This window comes from Orycteropus afer, unplaced genomic scaffold (assembly GCF_000298275.1).
Source record: "Orycteropus afer afer isolate SDZICR_OR568_19922 unplaced genomic scaffold, OryAfe1.0 scaffold00013, whole genome shotgun sequence".
NCBI classification, from domain to species: Eukaryota; Metazoa; Chordata; class Mammalia; order Tubulidentata; family Orycteropodidae; genus Orycteropus; species Orycteropus afer.
This window is the reverse complement of record NW_006921600.1, coordinates 20,222,151-20,242,742: the sequence shown is the minus strand read 5'-3', so window position 1 is coordinate 20,242,742 and position 20,592 is coordinate 20,222,151. Positions and strand designations below refer to the sequence as shown.

Here is a 20,592-nt window from a genome sequence, read left to right as displayed (position 1 = left end):
GGGTTTGAACCACCAGCCTTCTGGTTAGCAGTCAAGTGCTTTAGCCACTATGCTACCAGAGCTAGTAGCAAAATTAAAACTATAACTTTAAATTATAATAGCGCATGCAGATGAAACCACCTGATTCTAGGCTAATTGTACTTGAGTAATAATGACAGCTCTGAGCAGAGTACATTAGAAGGTTCAAAAAGTAAATTAACATAGAGTTTTAGCCTTGTAGGTATATTGATGTGTGTAAGCTGGTTAAGAAAAAATGTTTTTGTTGTTATAACTAATTACAGGGATATTTTTATTTAAAAAAAAAAAAAACATTTCTGCTGAAACACTGCAGAAAAATTTTATAGACAGTCATTTTGGTGGTACCCACCTTTAACAGTGTCACCCATTTAGATAAACACACACACACACATACACACCAGTGATGCACTGGTTGTTAGACCTGCTTTCTCAAGTTATCTCACACATGCTATTTTGGGATTGTGGAGCAATCTAGGAGACAATACACTAACCCTTGTTATTTCTTCCTTATCCTCATTTTGGCACTTTGACAGATATGGTTAAAGTGCAAATTCCCTGGGAGGGCACTATTTCTCAGTTCTTTCTCTTGAGGGGGAGGTCCTGGGTGGTGTAAAAGGTCAGCACCTAGTGGTTGGAATGCCTAAGGCATTTGACTGCTAACCAGAAGGCTGGAGGTTCAAACCCACCAGACATTCCTGGGAAGGAAGACTGGGCAATCTACTTCCGTAGAGATACCGCCTGGGAAACCCAAGGAGGGGTCGTTATGAGTCGAATTGACTCTAAGGCAGTGAGGCCGAGGCAATTTGGAAGAAGGGCCTGACAACTACTAGGCAACTCACTTCCGGAAAAACGCTATTGAAAATCCTGGGAGCACAGTTCTACTTTGACACACATAGGGGCACCATGAGTTGGAATTGATATCCATGGCAACTATTTTCTTTCCATTTTTCCTCCCTCTTTATGCATTATCTCTGAATTCCACCACAGGGATCATTTACTTGCTCAAGCGCCCTTAAGGTCCACTTAAACTAGTTCAGATTCCAGGGAAGCAAAGCCTGCACCGCTAGAACCACTCTCCTCTTCTCTGTTCCCCTAGGAGGTTTTTTTGTTTTTGTTTTTGTTTTTTTAAGAAGATATTTACAGTTCCAGAGGGCTGCTCATCGCCGCCCCACCCTAGCAGCGGAAAAAGGGAGTCCCAGCCTAGCGCGCGGGAGTACTACTACCCTCCCTCCCTAGACTCTTCTCCAGCCTAGGGCCCCTACAGGCGGGGGCCGCTAGAGCCCCCGCCCTGGTCCCGCCCAGCACCTGCTTGCGCAAACCCACTCTCCACCCTAGTCTCGTTCGCCCCACCCTTTTGGTGAGTAAAGGCGGGCCCCGCCCTAGGCGCAAATTTAATTCCAGTGTAGAACTACTAGGCGCAGCTGCTTACAGCTCCTAATTTCAACCCACTTCTTGGTGCCGATGCCGCTGAGTCCCGGGGCTGTGTCCCTATTCCTGCGCACCATGAGCCCCGCGCGGCAGAGCGCCCCCGCAGTGCTGCACCTCCTCCAGAGGCTGACCCTGCTACTGCTGTGCTCGCCGGCCGTGCGGGGTGAGTTGGGGGCCAGGACCCAGCAGCACTGGTTAACCCTTAGACCATGTGGGAGAGGTGGGGTAAGTCTTCAAGACCAAAGAGAAGACCAGGCCTCGGGAGGTGAAGAATTTGGGCAACGGCAATCGTTCCAGTAAAGGAGCCCTTGGTGGCACAGTGGTTAAAGCTCACTGCTGCTATCAAAAAGTTAGCGGTTGGAGCCCACCAGCCCTTCTGCTGAGAGAAAAATGTGCCAGTCTGCTTCCGTAAAGATTTACAGCCTTGGAAACCCTATAGGGCAGCTCTACCCTGTCCTTTAGTGTCACTATGAGTTGGAATCGACTGAATGGGTTTGGGGTGTTTTTTATTTTTATTTTTATTTTTCTGGTTTTTAATTGTTCTGGTAATCCTCTGCCTTTAAGGCTCAGGGCGCCTAGTGATATGATCCCTTGGGACAAGGAAGCGGATCTCCGCGGCTAATCAGCACTTGGGGATCTTACTGTGCTGGACCCCAGTTGGCAAGGCTTTAAGGGTGAGATGGAGGCTTGGGGAAGCGTGCGCTGAGTTTTCAGAGCAGCCATACGTGGGGAAGTCGAAAGGCAGGGCTCGAATTGAGTGAATTCTTCTCAAATTCCCAACAGACTCTCCTTTTTAAAGGTGAAAGGCCAGATAATTGGCTATTCACGCCTCTAAACACAGAGTCCAATAGCAGGCAACATTCGGTACTACAGCCTTGCAAGTCATCTACTCGAGGTGTAACTTTTCAAGGGGCCATCTGTCTTTGTGCGTGTCTAGCAACAGAATCTATGTGACACTCTATAAATTCCATTCCCCCGCCCCCTTTTCAATAATGAAAGGGAGGGATTTATTCTCTCTGACTTCTTTTAGTCTTGAATCAATTGACAAGACACAAGTCGAGCAAGTTCTTGATGGATTTGTTCAGCCCTGAATGGAAACGTTATATGTGCATCAAACTCCTGCTTCGCCCACTCCTTTTGGGAAAGGAATATTGCTGTGAATTGAAAAGTGGTATTTTCTTTCCGTTCTTCTTTTTTCTCCCTAGGTGACTGCAGCCTTCCGCCAAATATACCTAATGCCCAACCATCTTTGGGAGGTCTTACAAGTTTTCCTGAGCAAAAGATAATAACGTACAAATGTAATGAAGGCTTTGTGAAAGTTCCTGGCAAACCAGACTCAGTGGTCTGTCTTAAGAATAGTAAATGGTCAGAAGTTGCAGAATTTTGTAATCGTAAGTTACTTCTTTTGAAAAGTTATGGCAATGGATATATCTTGTTAAGTTTATTTTTATACCTCTTCAGAGTGACTGGTAATTGATAGTTTTCTAGCATTATTAAGCCCTAGGGTACATCTTGTTGGCACTTTACACTCCAGCTAATTGAAGGCATTACTTCCCGGAGTAGGTCCTGCAGCTTCATTAGAGCTTTTTCCCTAACACTATACCTCCTGAAAGAACTAATGGAGAAGGTAAACAATAGGTATTGTTTAGGGAGTAAATTATATATGAATATATTTGGCAATTACCTTGAGACACATAGCCTAGGTTATCACTTTCTTAAATTTCATTTTGTAAAGTAGGACTCATCAAACACACCACTGGTGGCCTTTTTAAAAGTTCTCTATATCTACCTATCATTATATACATAGCTTTATATTAGCAATGAGTTAAGTAAGATAAAGATAAGATGATCCTTGCCTTTGAACAATTTGAAATCAATGGAAGATACAAGATATATAGGAACTTCCACAAATACTTTTGAAACCAGATGAGAAATAGTCTTCAACTTTTTGTTAACATTTTTTTTTAATCTATCCATGATAAAAGCCAGTAGGATGAAATAGGTAAGCCTTTGTATGCATATTCCATTTTATAGTTTTCAACTCTCCCATATACATTACTTCACTAAACCCCTTCATTAAACTCTTGTCCACATTTTACCGTTGTTATTGTTATTTGCCATCGAGTCGGCCCCAACTCATAGCGACCCCTCCTTGGGTTTCCGAGGCAGTATCACTACGGAAGTAGGAATGCCCAACCTTCCTTCCAAGGAGTGGCTGGTGGGTTTGAACCGCCAGCCTTCTGGTTAGCAGTCAAGTGCCTTAGGCACTATGCTACCAGAGCTCCTACATTTTACAGTAGAAGTTAAATAACTCTCAGAAGTTAAATAACTTCCTTAAGATCAGCTGCTCCTACGTGAGAGAGCCAGGATTCAAACTTGTATCTTTTGACTACAAATCCAATCTCCTCTTTACTATACCATACCTTTCTAAATTTACGTTTGTTCAGCTTTTTACAGTTTGTAAATACTTTTAGGTACACTATTAATCCTTATCTGATCCTTGTCCTCTTACGGTTGTTGTGAGGCTTGAACAAGTTTAGATTTATAAAATATTTTGAAGTATTCAATAAATAATAGCTATTATTGTTACCATTATTTTCGTTGTTCAGGCCATTAGCCTTTGGATCTTAGAAGTAGCTCTCATCTATCCCTCTAACACAAGGAGTTGTATAATTGCTCAGGACAGGGTAAGGGAACTAATATTTATTGAGTGCTAGAATTATGCTAGGCAATATACCCAGGTAAATCTAGAATTTAGCTGGGTTATATTATCTGAAAAGTGAGGAATGTGACATCTATATACCCAATCTGCTTCATAGGCCTCTAGTGACCAGGAAATGGAAGGATGTATGTGAACGCTTTTGGTACACTGTAGATGCCATGGTAATATTCATCTACCTAGATAAATAGCAAATGTGTACAATTAAGTACAGAAAAAGAGGTGATTTAAGGACCAGGTAATTAAACATAGATTATAAAATAAAGTGATACTACTTTTTGTTGTTTTTGTTACTACTTTTTAGGTAGCTGTGATGTTCCAACCAAGCTACCCTTCGCATCCCTCAAAAAGCTTTACAGCAAACAGAATTATTTCCCAGCCGGTTCCACTGTGGAATATGAGTGCCGTGTGGCTTATGACAGGGACAATTCTCTATCTGGAAATCTAACTTGCCTTCAGAATTTCACATGGTCCAAACCTGCTGAATTTTGTAAAAGTGAGTATGGTTTTAAAGAGTATTCCTAATCATCTGATATTTGGGGAAAATAGTATCTCTTCCCTCATTCATGCTGGATGCTGGAACTCAATGTACATGCTATTACTTTATCAATTCTTAAAAAAATGTTAGAAAGTACAGGCATGTGAGTTAAACATTTACCTCAAGTAGACACACGCCCTGGAGAGAACAATCATGGGAGAAGGAAGGGCTGCTTATGCACAGGGAGATAGCTTAGGGTGCAGAAGAGTATGAAGGGATGGACACTGGGAGGAGGTAACTGTGGGGAGGAAGTGGGAGGGGAGCTGCTGCATTGTAAATTTTGGTCAATGACATGAGACAAAGTATATGTGAACTGCTGTATGAAAAGTGAATTTACTCTGTAAATCTTCACCCAAATCCTAAAAAAAAAAAAAAAAAAAAACTGTTAGAGTGATTTTTTAAAAATTAGGCAGATTTAAATATTTTTGTGGTAGGAATGTTCATTACTCTCACCAATGAAAGAAAAACACCTCACTGCTGTTGAGTTGATAGCAATCTGTTCTTGGGCTGTCCTTGGGTTTTCCAGGTAATATCTCTAGTAGATTGCCCAGTCGTCCTTCTGACGAGCGGCTGGTGGATTTGAACCACCAGCCTTCTGGTTAGCAGTCAAATGTCTTAAGCACTACGCCACTAGAGCTCTTTCATTAACTCACAGAATTCACAATTAAATAGTTAAAGGCTTGCTGGTGGTACAGTGGTTAAGCGCTTAGCTGCTAACCAAAATGTCAGTGGTTCAAATCCATCAGCCACTCTATGGTAGAAAGATGAGACAGACTTCTCCCTTAAAGATTTATAGTCTTGGAACCCTGTAGGCAGTTCTCTTCTGTCCTATAGCTTGTGTCAAGCTAAGGTACGCCTGACACAAGCTATGGTATTTTCAATCGCCTCATATGCATATGAGAACTGGACAATGACTCAGGAAGACTGAAGAAGAGTTGATGCTTTTGAGTTGTGGTGTTGGTGAAGAAATACTGAGAATATCATGGACTGCTGAAAGAACTAAAGAAAAAGTACAGCCAGAATGCTCCTTGGAAGCGAGAATGGCCAGACTTCGTCTCACCTAGTTTGGTCATGTTGTCATTCTCTGGAGAAGGATATCATGCTTGGTAAGGTGGAGGGCTGATGAAGAGGGGAAGGCCCTCAATGAGGTGGATTGACATGGTGGCAGCAGCAATGGGCTCAAGTATAGCAAGGATCATGGAGTTGGCGCAGGACCCGACAGTGTTTCGTTCTGCTGTGCATGGGGTCTCTATGAGTCAGAGAGGACTCCGTGACACCTAACAACAACAACAATATAGGGTGACTATGAGTCAGAATCAACTACAGTAGCAAGGGGTTTGGTTTAAAATGAAATATGTATATATCCTAAATATGTTGATTTTTTTTTAAATGGTAGCATAGTGCCTAAGGCACTTGACTGCTAACCAGAAGGCTGGCAGTTCAAACCCACCAGCCACTCCTTGGAAGGAAGGTTGGGCATTCCTACTTCCGTAGTGATACTGCCTCGGAAACCCAAGGAGGGGTCGCTATGAGTCGGGGCCGACTCGATGGCAAATAACAACAACAACAAAAATAACATTTCAAAGAAGTGTCTGTCTTTCTTCATGCCTAGCAACAATGTCTATGTGGACACTCAGTAAATTATAAAATGAAAGTAGAATAAAGATGTCTAAACATAAGAAATAGCAGTGGTTTAGATGATTTATATGCATATTGTGCCTTTTAATTTAATGAAAAAATTAATGTGTTTATATTTATTTATCTTCTAGAGAAATCATGTCCTGAACCTGGAAAAATAAAAAATGGTCATGTCAATATAACAACTGACATATTATTTGGCTCACCCATCTATTTCTCATGTGATACAGGGTAAGTTATGGCATACTAAACACTACATTTGTTGTTGTTATTGTTATCTGCCTTGGAGTTGATCCGACTCATAGTGACCCCTTTTTGGGTTTCTGAGGCGGTATCACTGTGGAAGTAGATTGCCCAACCTTCCTTCTGAGGAGTGGCTGGTGGGTTTGAACCACCAGCCTTCTGGTTAGCAGTCAAGTGCCTTAGGCACTATGCTACCAGAGCTCCTAAGCACTATATTAAGCAAAGCAAAACGCAGTTAGGATTTAACACATAGCCAGTGTTTACAAGTTGGTAGGAACTAAAGCTACCCCTCTCCTCAAAGATCCTTCATCATGAACTCATCACAATTAAATTTAGTAAAGTAGGCAAGATTTCTTATACCACCAAATACTCTAAATTCTTGGATTCCAATATGTATGTGATGCAATATAAAATTCCAAATGTTGAGTAATTAGCAAAGGAAAAAATTTAACAAGATTTGTTGACAATACTTGCAGAAATTAAAACCTTTAGGAGTTAAATAAGAAATCAATCTTTAAGTTCACTAAACAATAAATTTGCATATAGATTTTTCTATATACCAACTGTTACAAAATGTCCTGGTTTAAAAACATTTATTCTTTGTGTGCAAATATTATTCTAACTTAAAATGTTTATATCTTCTCTAAATAGGGAAAGCAACTCACTTAATAAGCATCATCAGTGTCTCAGACACGGCTGAAAACTTTCCATTCATTTTTTCATTGAGTTATCTGCAAATCGAATTGTGCTATTTTATTCTTTCTGTGTGTGTGTCCCTGTTTGTTGTTTGTTTCTTATAAAATGAATTTACCTGCATCATTTTTCTCCTGTACAGATGTTTGAGTTATTAATGTAGAATCTGGAGAATGCTTTGAACCTTTAAATATAAGTTGATTCTGTTATAATCTGAGGACTGTATTGATCTTTCAGAACTCAGAAATATAAAAATTCAAGTATCCATTTTATACAAATGTGTTTTAAAACACTTACATTTTTTTAACATGTACCCAAAGCAAATTAAAATATTTTATATGTTGTATACATTTTTATCTTTGGATGCCACCCTTTTACATTTACTGTGTATTTTCCTTTTATCTACCATGTGAGCATTTATCAGCTCTTGCTTTGTCTCCATCTACTGGTGTAGTAAATATTTTAAGATGACATTCTGAAGAATCTGTGGGAAATCAAGTATATACAAATGTTATCTTCTTTTCTCTTTTCCTCCTTCTATTGCTTTAGGTACAAATTAGTTGGTGCCACTTCTAGTTTTTGTTCTAATGTGAGAAAAAAGATTGAGTGGAGTGACCCACTGCCAGAGTGCAAAGGTAAGACTAAAAAAGTCTAAGCTTAGGTTTTAGAGCTAAATGATGAATAACCAATTACTTTCTGCTCATTTAGAATTATCCACAGTACATAGGATTTGTAGTTCCCTTATCTTTCAGCCATGTTAGCTAATTTAAAGATGATTTTTAGTGAAACCCCTTCATTTATTAGCTATGATGATAACTCACCAAGGGTTTATGAGCTCCAGTATCCTTAACTATAGAATAACTAACTTACTTTGTGTTATATTGGTCATTTATTATCTAACTATTCCTTCTAACAGCCAAGTAATATATATATATATGGTATTTTTTTCCACAACTTTATGGGTGAAAATTCTGTGGATCAGAGAGTCTATATGACTTGACTCTATAACCCAAAACATGTTAGGCAACCCTGGACTCTTGACTTAACTTTTTCTAAAACCAATGTTGCCTACCTTCCTTCTTTTACTATTACAAAGATTACCTGAAGTAATTATTTAGAAGCGTTTTACATTGTGATATATTTTTCTCATCAAAGAAATATAGTTACATAATATAGAAGAAATATGGTTTCTGTACTTGAGTATCTTACCTTCTCAAGGGAAGAAAGGAATACAAAAATACTATTATAAATGGATGTATCAAGCCAAAGTTATGTCCATTAGAGATGCATGTCTCCTGAAAATTGAGAGTAAAATATTTTAAGATGCATGCTTCATTTATGCCATCCTCTCCTCTTTCTACCCCTTAACTTACACTTCTGCAAGTGACTTCTAAAAACTGTATTGTCAAAGTCATTGCTAAGGTGAAGTTTTTGCTGTTATTAGTAGCAGGACACTAGGGTAGCTTTGGTATAATTAACAAGCATTTGTTGATCGACACTTTATGGTAGGAAATGTGTGGCGTCAACTGATAGAAAGACAAATGAAAAGAGGTCGTTACATCACACCTACCTGCTGCACTGCTCCCTCATCTTCTATGTCTGATCTTTTCCCTTTTTCTCATCAGTATTAGTATTTTAAAATTTTTATCATCAATACCCATGACCAATTTTCCCATCACTACCATCCAGTAAGGGATGTTGTAAATGGTAGTAAAGATGAGCAGACAGGAGCCAGGCCAGATCTTTCCCGGCCACGGGCCACATGTCACAAAGTCTGGGCATGGAGTCTCCCAGTCCGAAGTCAATGTTTTCACAAACACATACTGTTTTGAATTTCATAGAAATGTGGATCCCAAGGATATATTTTAGCATAGAAGAGCTTTTACACTGAAAATCCTCTTCTCTTCTCATTTGCCCATGTCCAGGCACCTGTCCTACTCCCTATCTGGTTTCTTGAATCCCATGGGGAATATCCTGATGTTCATGTTTCCTCTGACTCTTTTATTTATCTCTCCAACTCAGCATGCAGTGATCTTTATTTTCTGCAGGAGAGAGTCCACCTCTTAAGCAACCCTAGTGTCTTCAACTATCCCTATAAAGTCCTACTTTGTTGTTGTTAGATGCCATCAAGTCAATTCCAACTCTTAGTGACCCCATGTGACAGAGTAGAACTGCCCCATAGAGTTTTCTAGGCTATAATCTTTACAGGAGCATATCACTAGGTCTTTTCTTCCACAGAGCCACTGGTAGGTTTGAACTGCTGACCTTTCTGTTAGCCTCCAAGCTCTTAAGTGTTGTGCCACCAGGGTTCCTTCTATTTCCTTTAGGCTCCAGTTTTCATTTTCCACATCACTTACTTTTCTATTTTGGCAATACCAGAGAGATTGAAAGGAAAATATACTCTTAAACAATTAGTTATTCAGTATGCAGCTCTGGCCTATTGATAGGGAGCATTGATATCCATTCGTCTTAACTCATTGGAAACAGAAAGAACAATGGGCACATTCAAGAATTATCTTTAGTTTACATCAAACAGAGGTAGTACTTGTTCACCTCTGAATTAAGCCTCACTGTTGGAACTGGCCTATCAGAAGGTCCTGTGTCCCTATTTCTCCCTAATAGTGTTTTCCTATTTAAATATGATTTCAGGTGATGGCTGGTACATGCTAACCTGGAATTTATCCCTGCCACATATTGGTTGTCATCTCAGACTCCTCTCTTTATCCTAGACTCACCACTCCACACCCTCATATCTAATCACTAACTCCTTTTGTTTTAGCTCCTTAACATATTTCTCAAACCTGGGTTTTACCCTTCCTCTCATATAGTCCTTATCCCTCATATGGACTACAGTAGTCAGGGCCAGCCCTAACATTTTCAGAGCCCTGGGCAAGAGTATAAATGGAGACCCACCCCTTCTCAAATAGTCCCCTCCTTCCCACACTATGAAGGACTCTCTCTGGTGTGTTCAAGTGTACAACCCAACTTGCACATCCAAGCCATATCCGCCATGATCTTTATTCCCACTCTGTTGTCATTTGGACCTATAAGTATTCACTTTACCAGTATAAACTCCTTCATGAGTATAGGTGACAGGAAGGGATCCTCTCAGGCCCTAGAAGGGGTATGTAGATGTTAGTTGCTATCAAATTGATTCTGACTCATGGCAGCACCATGTGTGCAGAGTAGAACTACTCCATAGGGCTTTCAAGGCTGTGACCTTCCAGAAACAGATCCATAGGCTTATCTTCTGAGGTGCCTCAGAGCAGGGTTAGAACTGCCAACTTTTTAGCTAATAGTCAAGTGCTTAACCATTTGCACCACCTAGACAACCCAGAAGGGATATGCCAAACCCCAAGGGATATGCCAAACCCCAAACCCAAACTCATTGCCATCAAGTCAGTTCTGTCAAGTTGATTCTGGGTATAGGCACAGGAAATTCTGGGTGCTAGTTTCTAGAGCAAGAGTTAGAATGAAGGGGCACAGAGGCACAGGAAATTCTGGATGCCAGTTTCTAGAGCAAGAGTTAGAATGAAGGGGCACAGGCTCTCATTGAGCATATCCTCTTAACCCTCAAGATATTCCATTTGGTGAGGAGAAGCATAGCCAGAGGAGGGCCAGATCATGGCCTTTTAAAGGGTGGGGCTGGTCAGGAGTCCTAGTTGGCTGGGTGTTCCATCATGATAATGTCTGCAATAGTCTCCTGCCTCCAGTCTTGTTTCCATTAATGTTTCATCCATACTCTCCCAGAAGTGATCTATCTGAGACCAAATTGCAGCTTGTCTCTTTCTATCTTAAAACTTACTAGTGTCTCCCCATCAGTCACAAACTCCAAACTCCTTAGTAAAGTGCCCATGCTAGTCTGGTTTACCCACCTCTCCATGTTCACATCTTGCTTTCATACTTTACACTTTACCAACACAGACCGCTTGTAGTTTTCCATGTACCTCATGCTCTTTCTTGCCTCCACATCATTCCTTATGCTGCTGCTTCTGCTCAGAATGTCCTTCAGACCTTTCTTTTCTTGGCTGTATTTTCCTTATCAAAAGCCTGCTTTGGTATAGTCTTTTCAGAAGCTTTCTCTGGGTCTCTCGGTTGGATTGACTGTCTTTCCTCTCTTTTTCCATATCACTGTGCATACTTCTATGATAATCCTCACCATGTTGTATTGAAATGATCTCTTTGACTCTTTTCCCCATTAGATTTTAGAACACAGGAAATTACATTTTATTCAGCTTGTACTTTTGCTTAGGAACAATTCTGGGTATGTATTAGGTGCTTTGTTGTTGGAGCAGCTGGGGCAGGCCAAGAACCAAGCCAGGCACAGCAAGCAGGTGTTGGAGTGGCCAGGGGAGGCCAGAAAATGAGTCAGCAGGTTTGGAACAACTAAGGGAGAGTGGGGGTTTGGAGCTGCTGAGAGAGACTAAGAAGTAAGCAGGGTGGTTTGGAACAGCTAAGAGAGACAAACTTGTCTGCCAATTTGTCATACTGTGGTGGTTTACATGTTGCTGTAAGGCTGGAGGCTATGCCACCAGTGTTTCAGATGCCAGTAGGGTTACCCATGGTGGGTTTCAGCGGACCTTCCAGACTATGACAGACTTGGAAGAAGGAAGAACCCATCTACTTCTCAAAGAATTGGCCAGTGAAACCTTATGAATAGCAGTGAAACACTGTCTGATATATTACTGGAAAACTTTATGAATAGCCCTGAAACACTGCCTGATATAGTGCCAGAAGATGAGCCCCTCAGGTCGGAAGGCACTCAAAATATACCTGGGGAAGAGCTGCTGCCTCAGAGTAGAGCCAACCTTAATGATGTGGATGGAGTAAAGCTTTCGGGACCTCTATTTGCTAATGTGGCATGTCTCAAGATGAGAAAAAACAGCTTCAAACATCCATTAATAATCAGAATATGGAATGTACATAGTTTGAATCTAGGAAAATTGGAAGTTGTCAAAAATGAAATGGAACACATAAAGATCAATATCCTAGGCATAACTGAGCTGAAATGGACTGGTTTTGGCCATTTTGAATCAGACAGTCATATGATCTACTATGCCAAGAATGACAAATTGATGAGGAATGGCATGGCATTCATCAACACATAGAATGTTTCAAGATCTATCCTGAAGTACAGTGCTGTCAGTGATAGGATAATATTGATACACCTACAAGAAAGACCAGTTAATACTACTACTATTATTATTACACAACCACCAAAGCCAAAGATGAGGAAATTGAAGATTTTTTACCAACTTCTGCAGTCTGAAATTGACCAAATATCCAATCAAGATGTCTTTATTATCACTGGTGACTGGAATGCAAAAGTTGGAAACAAAGAAGAATCACCAGTAGTTGGAAAATATGGCCTTGAGGATAGAAAGAATGCTGGAGATTGCATGATAGAATTTTGCAAGACCAACGAATTATTCATTGCAAATACTTTTTTTTTCTACAATACAAATGGTGGCTATACACATGGACTTTGCCAGACGGACTACACAGGAATCAGATGGACTGCATCTGTGACAAGAGGCAATGGAGAAGCTCAATATCTTCAGCCAAAACAAGGCCAGGAGCTGATCGTGGAACAGACAATCAACTGCTCATATGCAAGTTCAAATGGAAGCTGAAGACAATTAAAAGAAGCCCACAAGAACCAAATATGACCTTGGTTATATCCCTCCTGAATTTAGAGACCATCTAAAGAATAGATTTGATGCACAGAAAACTAATGACCAAAAACCAGAGGAATTGTGAAATGACATCAAGAATATCATCCATGAAGAAAGCAAAAGGTTATTAAAAAGACAAGAAAAGAAGAAAAGACCAAAATGGATGTCAGAAGAGACTCTGAAACTTGCTCTTGAACAGAGAGTAGCTAAAGCAAATGGAAGAAATGACAAGATAATCAAGAAGGCAGTGCATCAAGGTTATATCCTTTCACCATACTTGTTCAATCTGTATGCTGAGCAAATAATCCAAGAAGCCGGATTATATGAAGAAGAACATGGCATCAGGATTGGGGGAAGGCTCATTAACAACTTGCAATATGCAGGCAACACAACTTTGCTTGCTGTAAGTGAGGATGACTTAAAGCACTTACTGATGAAGATTAAAGACTACAGTCTGCAGCATGAATTACACCTCAATATAAAGAAAGCAAAAATCCTCACAATGGGGCCGGTAAGCAGCATCACGATAATTGGAGAAAAGATTTAAATTGTCAGAGACTTCATATTACTTGGTTCTACAAACAACACCGATGGAAACAGTAGTCAGGACATCAGATGACATATTGCATTGGGCAAATCTGTTGCAAAAGATCTCTTTTAAGTGCTGAAGAGCAAAGATGTTTCCTCAAAGACTAAGGTGTGTCTAACCCAGGCCATGGTATTTTCAATCACCTCAAATTCATGTTGAGAGCTGGATGATGCCTAAGGAAGACCAAAGAAGAGTTGATGCTTTTGAGTTGTGGTGTTGGGGAAGAATACTGAGAGTACCACGGACTACTAAAAAGACTGATAATCTGTCCTGGAAGAAGTGCAGCCGGAATGCTTCTTGGAAGCGAGAATGGCCAGTCTTCATCTCACCTACTTTGGTCATGTTGTCATTCTCTGGATAAGGATATCATGCTTGGTAAAGTGGAGGTCAATGAAAAAGGGGAAAGCCCTCAATACGATAGACTGATACAGTGGCAGCAACAATGGTCTTAAGTATAGCAGGGATCATGAGGCAGGCACAGGACTGGGCAGTATTTCATTCTGTTGTATATGAGGTCACTATGAGTCAGAGACATCTCCAGAGTACCTAACAACAAAAACAGCAACACTAGGTGCTTAAAGGAGCTGGTGGCGTAGTGGTTAAAGGATTTGGCTGTTAACCAAAAGATCGGTAGTGCAAACCCACCAGCTACTCCGCAGGAGAAAGATGAAGCGGTCTACTTCCATAAAGATTTACAGTCTTAGAAACCCTGTGGGGCAGTCTGTCTCATAGATTCACTATTAGTCAGAATCAACTTGATGGCAGTGGGTTTTGTTTGGTTTTATTAGGTGCTCAGAAAATGTTTGAACTGAACTGATGATGATGTGCGTAGTAACCATACAACCTAACCTGCTATAAAGCAGATTAGCTTGTTCTTGCTCCTTGTATTGGTCTTAAAGCTTATTATCCAGGAGTAACTTATAAACTTGCTAGTATTCTCTGGGTGCTTATGTGCATTTGGTGGTAATATCTTTTGTGGTCTGTATGTGATCACATTGCTTTCCTGCTTTTAAAAAAAGAAAAGAAAAAAAAAGACAAAACAACTTCATGGTTCTAGAGAATGTGGAACCATTAACATTTTTTAAACAGGGCTACTGCCAAGGAGAGTGCTCTATTTGCAAGATAACTAGAACAGTTCCACTTGTATTTGCTTTGTAAATTGGGCTTCTTAGTAAGATTTATGTTGAATTTAAGGCTCTGTGAGTCAATATGTGCTTTAATTTTTTTATCCTAACAGTAAAAATATTTGCTTTATAATATTGACATTCAAGAGCCTCCATTCTGTTAAAAAATGATCAATTTGTATCTCCCAAGTAAGCTACCTGAATTCGCAACTCCTTTCATTTGGCATCATTCCCTCTGGAATGAAAAGAAATATCTTTTCACTGTTCTGTCTTAGACGAGAGGAGCACTGGTGGCACAGTGGTTAAAGAGCTCAGCTGCTAACTGAAGATCAGTAATTTGAACCCACCAGCCACTCCATAGGAGAAAGATGTGGTGGTCTGCTTCCATAAAGATTGTAGTTTGGAAACCCTATGGGGCAGTTCTCCTTTGTCCTGTAAGGTTGCTGTGAGTTAGAATCAACTTGAAGGCAGCAGTGTGATCTTGTTGTTGTTGTTGTTGTTATGTGCCGTCGAGTGTGATCTTAGAAGAATCCAATTAAGAAGTCGGCTGCTAACTGAAATGTTGGTGGCTTGAACCCACCCATCTGCTCTTCAGGAGAGGGATGTAGTGATCTGCTTCTGTAAAGATTACAGCCAAGAAAACCTTATGGGGTGGTTCTACTCTGTTATATTGCTGTCACTGTTTGGGCAATCTACTTCCATAGTGATACCACCTCGGAAACCCAAGGAGGGGTTGCTATGAGTCAGGTCTGACTCGAGGGCAAATAACACAACAACAACAATGCATCAGGATTGACTCCACACCACCTAACAATAATATGTTAGAAGAAGGGTACATTTAAGTTCAAATTTAAGCTCCTTTTACTCCCTAAAGGCTTCTCTGTCCACCCCCTGCTATATGTAACATGTGCCAACCTTATTATAAATCTGTCTTCTACTCTTATTATTTCTATACATTGGCCTCAAGGTTAGCATTCATGTTTCATGGTTTCTTACATTCCAAGCTCCAGATACTTAATATGGTAGGGATTTATAAGCATCCTTGGTTGGTAATGCTAAATTTAATAATTTCATAGATTTCTTTCTTTAAAATAAAGTCTTCAACATATTTTAGTCTTACTTATTTGTAAAATACCTTGCCAGTTTTACTTATTTAAAAGGTATTGGAATATTTTTTTTAAGAAATAATTTGTCCAGAACCACCAGAAATTGACAATGGAAAAATTAAAGGGAAAAAGCAAAATTATGTATATGGACAATCTGTCACATACAAATGTACTGAAGGCTTCACCCTAATGGGAAAGGATTCTATTCAGTGTATTGAAAAAGATGACCAAGGAGAATGGAGTGGCCTCCCACCTACATGCAAAGGTAATCAGTTTGCATATTTGTATTTTTGTTTTATTTATTTATTTATTTTTAAAGAGCAAGGATTCTTACCATTCAATCTAAGTAAGGGCTGCAGAGATTTTGTGAACTTCCTGAGAATGAATGTAAAATGTTATACATAAAAATATTTGCATTTTCTGGGGGCATGTTTTTTCATCAGATTCTCAGAAGGGTCTATGTCTTCCAAAAAGGAAGAACCACTGACATGGGGAACACATGCTAATAGGTAAATTAAAATAATATTATATATTGTGAAATAAATGTTTTGTACTTTAGTGAGTTTATATTTACTCTTTCATACCACGTCACTTTGAGTAAGCTCATTTAGATATATCTTTGTATATGCAAACAGTATATAAAATGACTTCTTATTTTATGAAATTGGTGTGGGGGGAAATATTAGATTGAACTGAGGTATCCAGGTAGTATGTGGCAATTGAGAGAGAAACAAACCCTTTGCCTAGCTGTTTACTTAATTGAATTGCATTGATTTATCTTCTACCTCTAGAATTTCTCTCTATTAATGACCATTTCCTCATCTTCATCTTTCTGGACTTTTATTCTCCCTTAATGCCTTTTTATATGCAGGCAGTACACTCGGATCCCTAGAACTGCTCTTTAAATTGATTTTTTTAAGAGAGATTTAGAAAATCAATGAAGCCGGCTCATATAACATTGCACAGTACAAGTAGGTGTCAATCGCATAAGCAGTTAGTGGATGCCAATCACATTCAAGCAGAGTATACTTTTAAAATTATACTTGGGATTCTATTAACATAAATATTTTAAATAAGTATTCATTGAAAATCATTTTATTATAAACACTAAACAGTAATTTACAACCACACACACAAGGATACAAGGAGAAATAAAAATATCTTCTCCATCCCTAGTCCTGTTCCAAGAAGTAATCATTGTTTACAAATTCTTGTGTTTCCTTCTTTAAATAAAGAAACATGCAGTTATTTCTTTCTTCATAGTATCGATTGTATAACTATATTATTCATTTAACCAGTCCCCTCTGGGTGGGATTTAGGTTTTGGATTTTAGTTTTGTTTTAAAATTATTGTTAAAGATGATGCTACAATAGATGTGATTGTACATTGATCATGGCATCAGTGTATAAATTACAATTTTTACAGTAAGTTTCTATCAGTGTGATTGCTGCATCAAAGGTATATGCTTTAGATTTTTGATAGATGTTTCCAACATTGTTTCCAAAGGGACTATCCCAATTTATTCTCTTGTTAACCCTGCATCAGTGTGTTTTTTCTCTGCACTTTCAAAGATAATAAATACTGTGATATGGAAATTAATTGAAATAAGTGGTAAAATTTTCATTTTATTGTTTGAAAATTCATCTAATTAAAAGTTTAGTTTTTGCTATTTTTTAAAATTTTGCCATTTATCTACTTCATATTTATTTTCCCCATGTTTCATCATATCATCAGTTGTACAGAACTTAAAACTATATGGTAGTGCCCAAGTAGACCAAGGCAGGCCAATGCTCTTATTACAACAACTAGAAAATCCTAGTTGGATTACAAAAAAAAAAAAACACCATATTTTTAAAGGCATAAGATACAGCTGTGAGAACAGTAAGGGTTATTGTTGTTGTTAGGTGCCATTGAGTTGGTTTTGACTCATTGTGACCCTATGTATAATAGAACCAAATGCTGCCCGGTCCTGTGCCATCCTCACAATCGTTGCCATGCTTGAGCCTATCGTCACAGCCACTGTGTCAGTCCATCTTATTGAGGGTCTTCCTCTTTTTCGCTGACCCTCTGCTTTACCAAGCATGATATCCTTCTCCAGGGACTGGTCTCTCTTAATAACATGACCAAAGTATGAGAGACAAGTCTGGCCATTCTCATTTCTAAGGAGCATTCTAGGTATATTTATTCCAAAACAGATTTGTTGCTTCTTTTGGTCCATGGTATAGTCAATATTCTTCACCAACAGCCCAATTCAAATGCGTCAATCCTTCTGTAACCTTCCTTTTTCATTGTCTAGCTTTCTTATGCATATGAGGCTATTGAAAATTCCATGGCTTGGGTCAGGTGCACCTTAGTGTTCAAAGTGACATCCTAGCTCTTTAATACTTTAAAAAGACTTTGGCAGCAGATTTGCCCAATGCAATATGTCATTTGGTTTCTTTACTGCTGCTTCCATAGGTGTTGATTGTGGATCCAAGTAATATGAAAATCTTGACAACTTCAATCTTTTCTCCATTTATCATGACGTTGCTTATTGGTCCAGGCATGAGGATTTTTGTTTTCTTTATGTTGAAGTGTAGGAGCTCTGGTAGCATAGTGCCTAAGGCACTTGACTGCTAACCAGAAAGCTGGTGGTTCAAACCCACCAGCCACTCTTCGGAAGGAAGGTTGGGCAATCTACTTCCATAGTGACACTGCCTTGGCAACCCAAGGAGGGGTCACTATGAGTCTGGGCTAACTCGATGGCACGTAACAACAACAACAACATGTTGAAGTGTAATCTAACATCTTTGTCAGGAAGTGCTTCAAGTCTTCTTCACTTTCAGCAAGCCAGGTTGTGTCATCTGAATATCACAATTATTAATAAGTTTTCTTCTAATCTTGATGCTGTGGTTTATTATTATTATTATTTTAAGAGCTTGTTTTATATTCAATGTTACTTGTACATTTAGTTTCATTCCCCATTTACCATGTCCAGCCCTAACCCAGTTTCCTCCCCTACCTACACTATATAACCCTCCCCCTGTGCCCCTCATATTTATGTACTCCTGTTTGTCCTGCATTTCCTCAATTTGAATATTGGTCCTCTGGTGTCCCATGATGATCTATTGCTCTAAGGAATGTATTACCATAGAATATGTGGGTGCATTATCCTGGGTTGAGTGGTCTGCGTGTACATCTTTTTAACTATTGGTCTGAGAGCCAGCCCCTGGGGGTGTGTTTTATTCCAGGTGCAGAATGTATTCCAGGGCCATAGTATTGGGGGTCTCACCATATTTCATCTGACCAGTAATTCTGGTCATTATTGAGTTTTTGGATTTTGTTCCACGTTTTCCCTCCCACTCTATCCAGGATCTCCAGATTTGATCCTTTCCTGAGTGGTTGCCATTGGTAGCCAGGCACCATCTAGTTCTTCTGGTCTCAAGGGCCATTGTGTCCTAGGGCTGTTTGCTTCCAAAAGCCCGTGTGTGTGTGTGTGTGTGTGTGTGTGTCTGTGTGTTCTTCTTTGCTTCCAATTCTAGGAGACTGTAAACTGCATCTTATGTGGCCACTTGAAAGCTTTTAAGACCCCAGTTGTTACTCATCAATGTAGGATGTGGAGCAAGGCTTTTATGTATTTTGTTGTGCCAACTGAGTCTGGTATCCCCCAGTACTATGGTCCTGAGACGGTAGATCTATTGGATCTCTCTCCCAGTGTCTGGTTGTCTGTGAAGGATTACTCTGTGTCTGTCTTCTATTAAGGAATGCAGGTATTTTGTATCACTGGTGTCTGTGCAAGATTAACCTCAGCTAAATCTATCCTTGGTCTACAGTATACTTCGTGTTTACTGACCCCCATCTGATCCTCTCAGGTGTTTATGTGTTTATCTGTAGCCTGGTGTTTGGTGTTAATGGCAGTGCAGTATTGTGGACACATTGGTTGGTATTAGCATCTGTTGTCTATCTCTTAGTGCACAATTTGGTGTCCTCCCATTTCCTAAGTTATCGTGGTGGTCACAGATCCTTCCCACATATCCCTCCCCCTACCCACATCAGCATGTAGGCCCCAGCTAGCCCTAAATTAATCCCTCCCCTTCCCTCCCCATCCCAGTAACCTACTAAGTGATTTCCCACTTTGTTGTGTTCTTTATGTAGTCCAGTTTCTCAGATTATTTGCTCAGCATGCAGATTGAATAAGTATGGTGAAAGGGTACAATCTTGATGCACAACTTTCATGATTTTGAAACATGCAGTATCTCCTTGTTCTGTTTGAATGACTGCCTCTTCATCTGTGTACAGGTTCCCCATGAGCACAATTAAATGTTCTGGAATTCCCATTCTTTGCAGTGTTATCTTTAATTTGTTGTGATCCACATAGTCAAATGCCTTTGCATAGTCCATAAAACACAGGTGAACATATTTCTGGTATTCTTTGCTTTTAGCCATGATCCATTAGACATCAGCAATGATATCCCCCCTTCTTCATCCTCCACTGAATGCAGTTTCTAACAGTTCCCTGTCTATATACTGCTGTGACTATTTTAAAAATTATTTTCAGCAAAATTTTACTTATGTGTGATATTAATGATATTGTTTGATAATTTCCACATTCTGTTGGATCACCTTTCTTTGGAATGGGCATAAATATGGATCTCTTCCAGTCAGTGGCCATGTAGCTGTCTTCCAGGTTTTTTGACATAAATGAGTGAGTGTTTCCAGTGTTGTATCCATTTGTTGAAACATCTCAATGGGTATTCTATCTATTCCTGGATCCTTATTTTCTGCCAATTCCTTCAGTGCAGCTTGGACTTCTTTCTTCAATACCATTGGTTCTTTTTTTTT

The 20,592-nt window shown here is 39.5% G+C and overlaps 1 protein-coding gene across 1 annotated transcript in view; it reads left to right on the top strand.

The window, feature by feature from the left end:
- The first annotated feature begins 1,479 nt into the window (after positions 1-1,479).
- The window catches only part of CD55 (CD55 molecule (Cromer blood group)), a 39,783-nt gene continuing 20,670 nt past the window's right edge, over positions 1,480-20,592 (top strand). Inside the window, exons 1-6 of the mRNA XM_007953804.2 lie at positions 1,480-1,609; positions 2,652-2,837; positions 4,470-4,661; positions 6,473-6,572; positions 7,827-7,912; positions 15,848-16,036. Coding sequence (XP_007951995.2) covers positions 1,480-1,609; positions 2,652-2,837; positions 4,470-4,661; positions 6,473-6,572; positions 7,827-7,912; positions 15,848-16,036 — 883 coding nt within the window. The remainder of the gene's footprint in view (positions 1,610-2,651; positions 2,838-4,469; positions 4,662-6,472; positions 6,573-7,826; positions 7,913-15,847; positions 16,037-20,592) is intronic.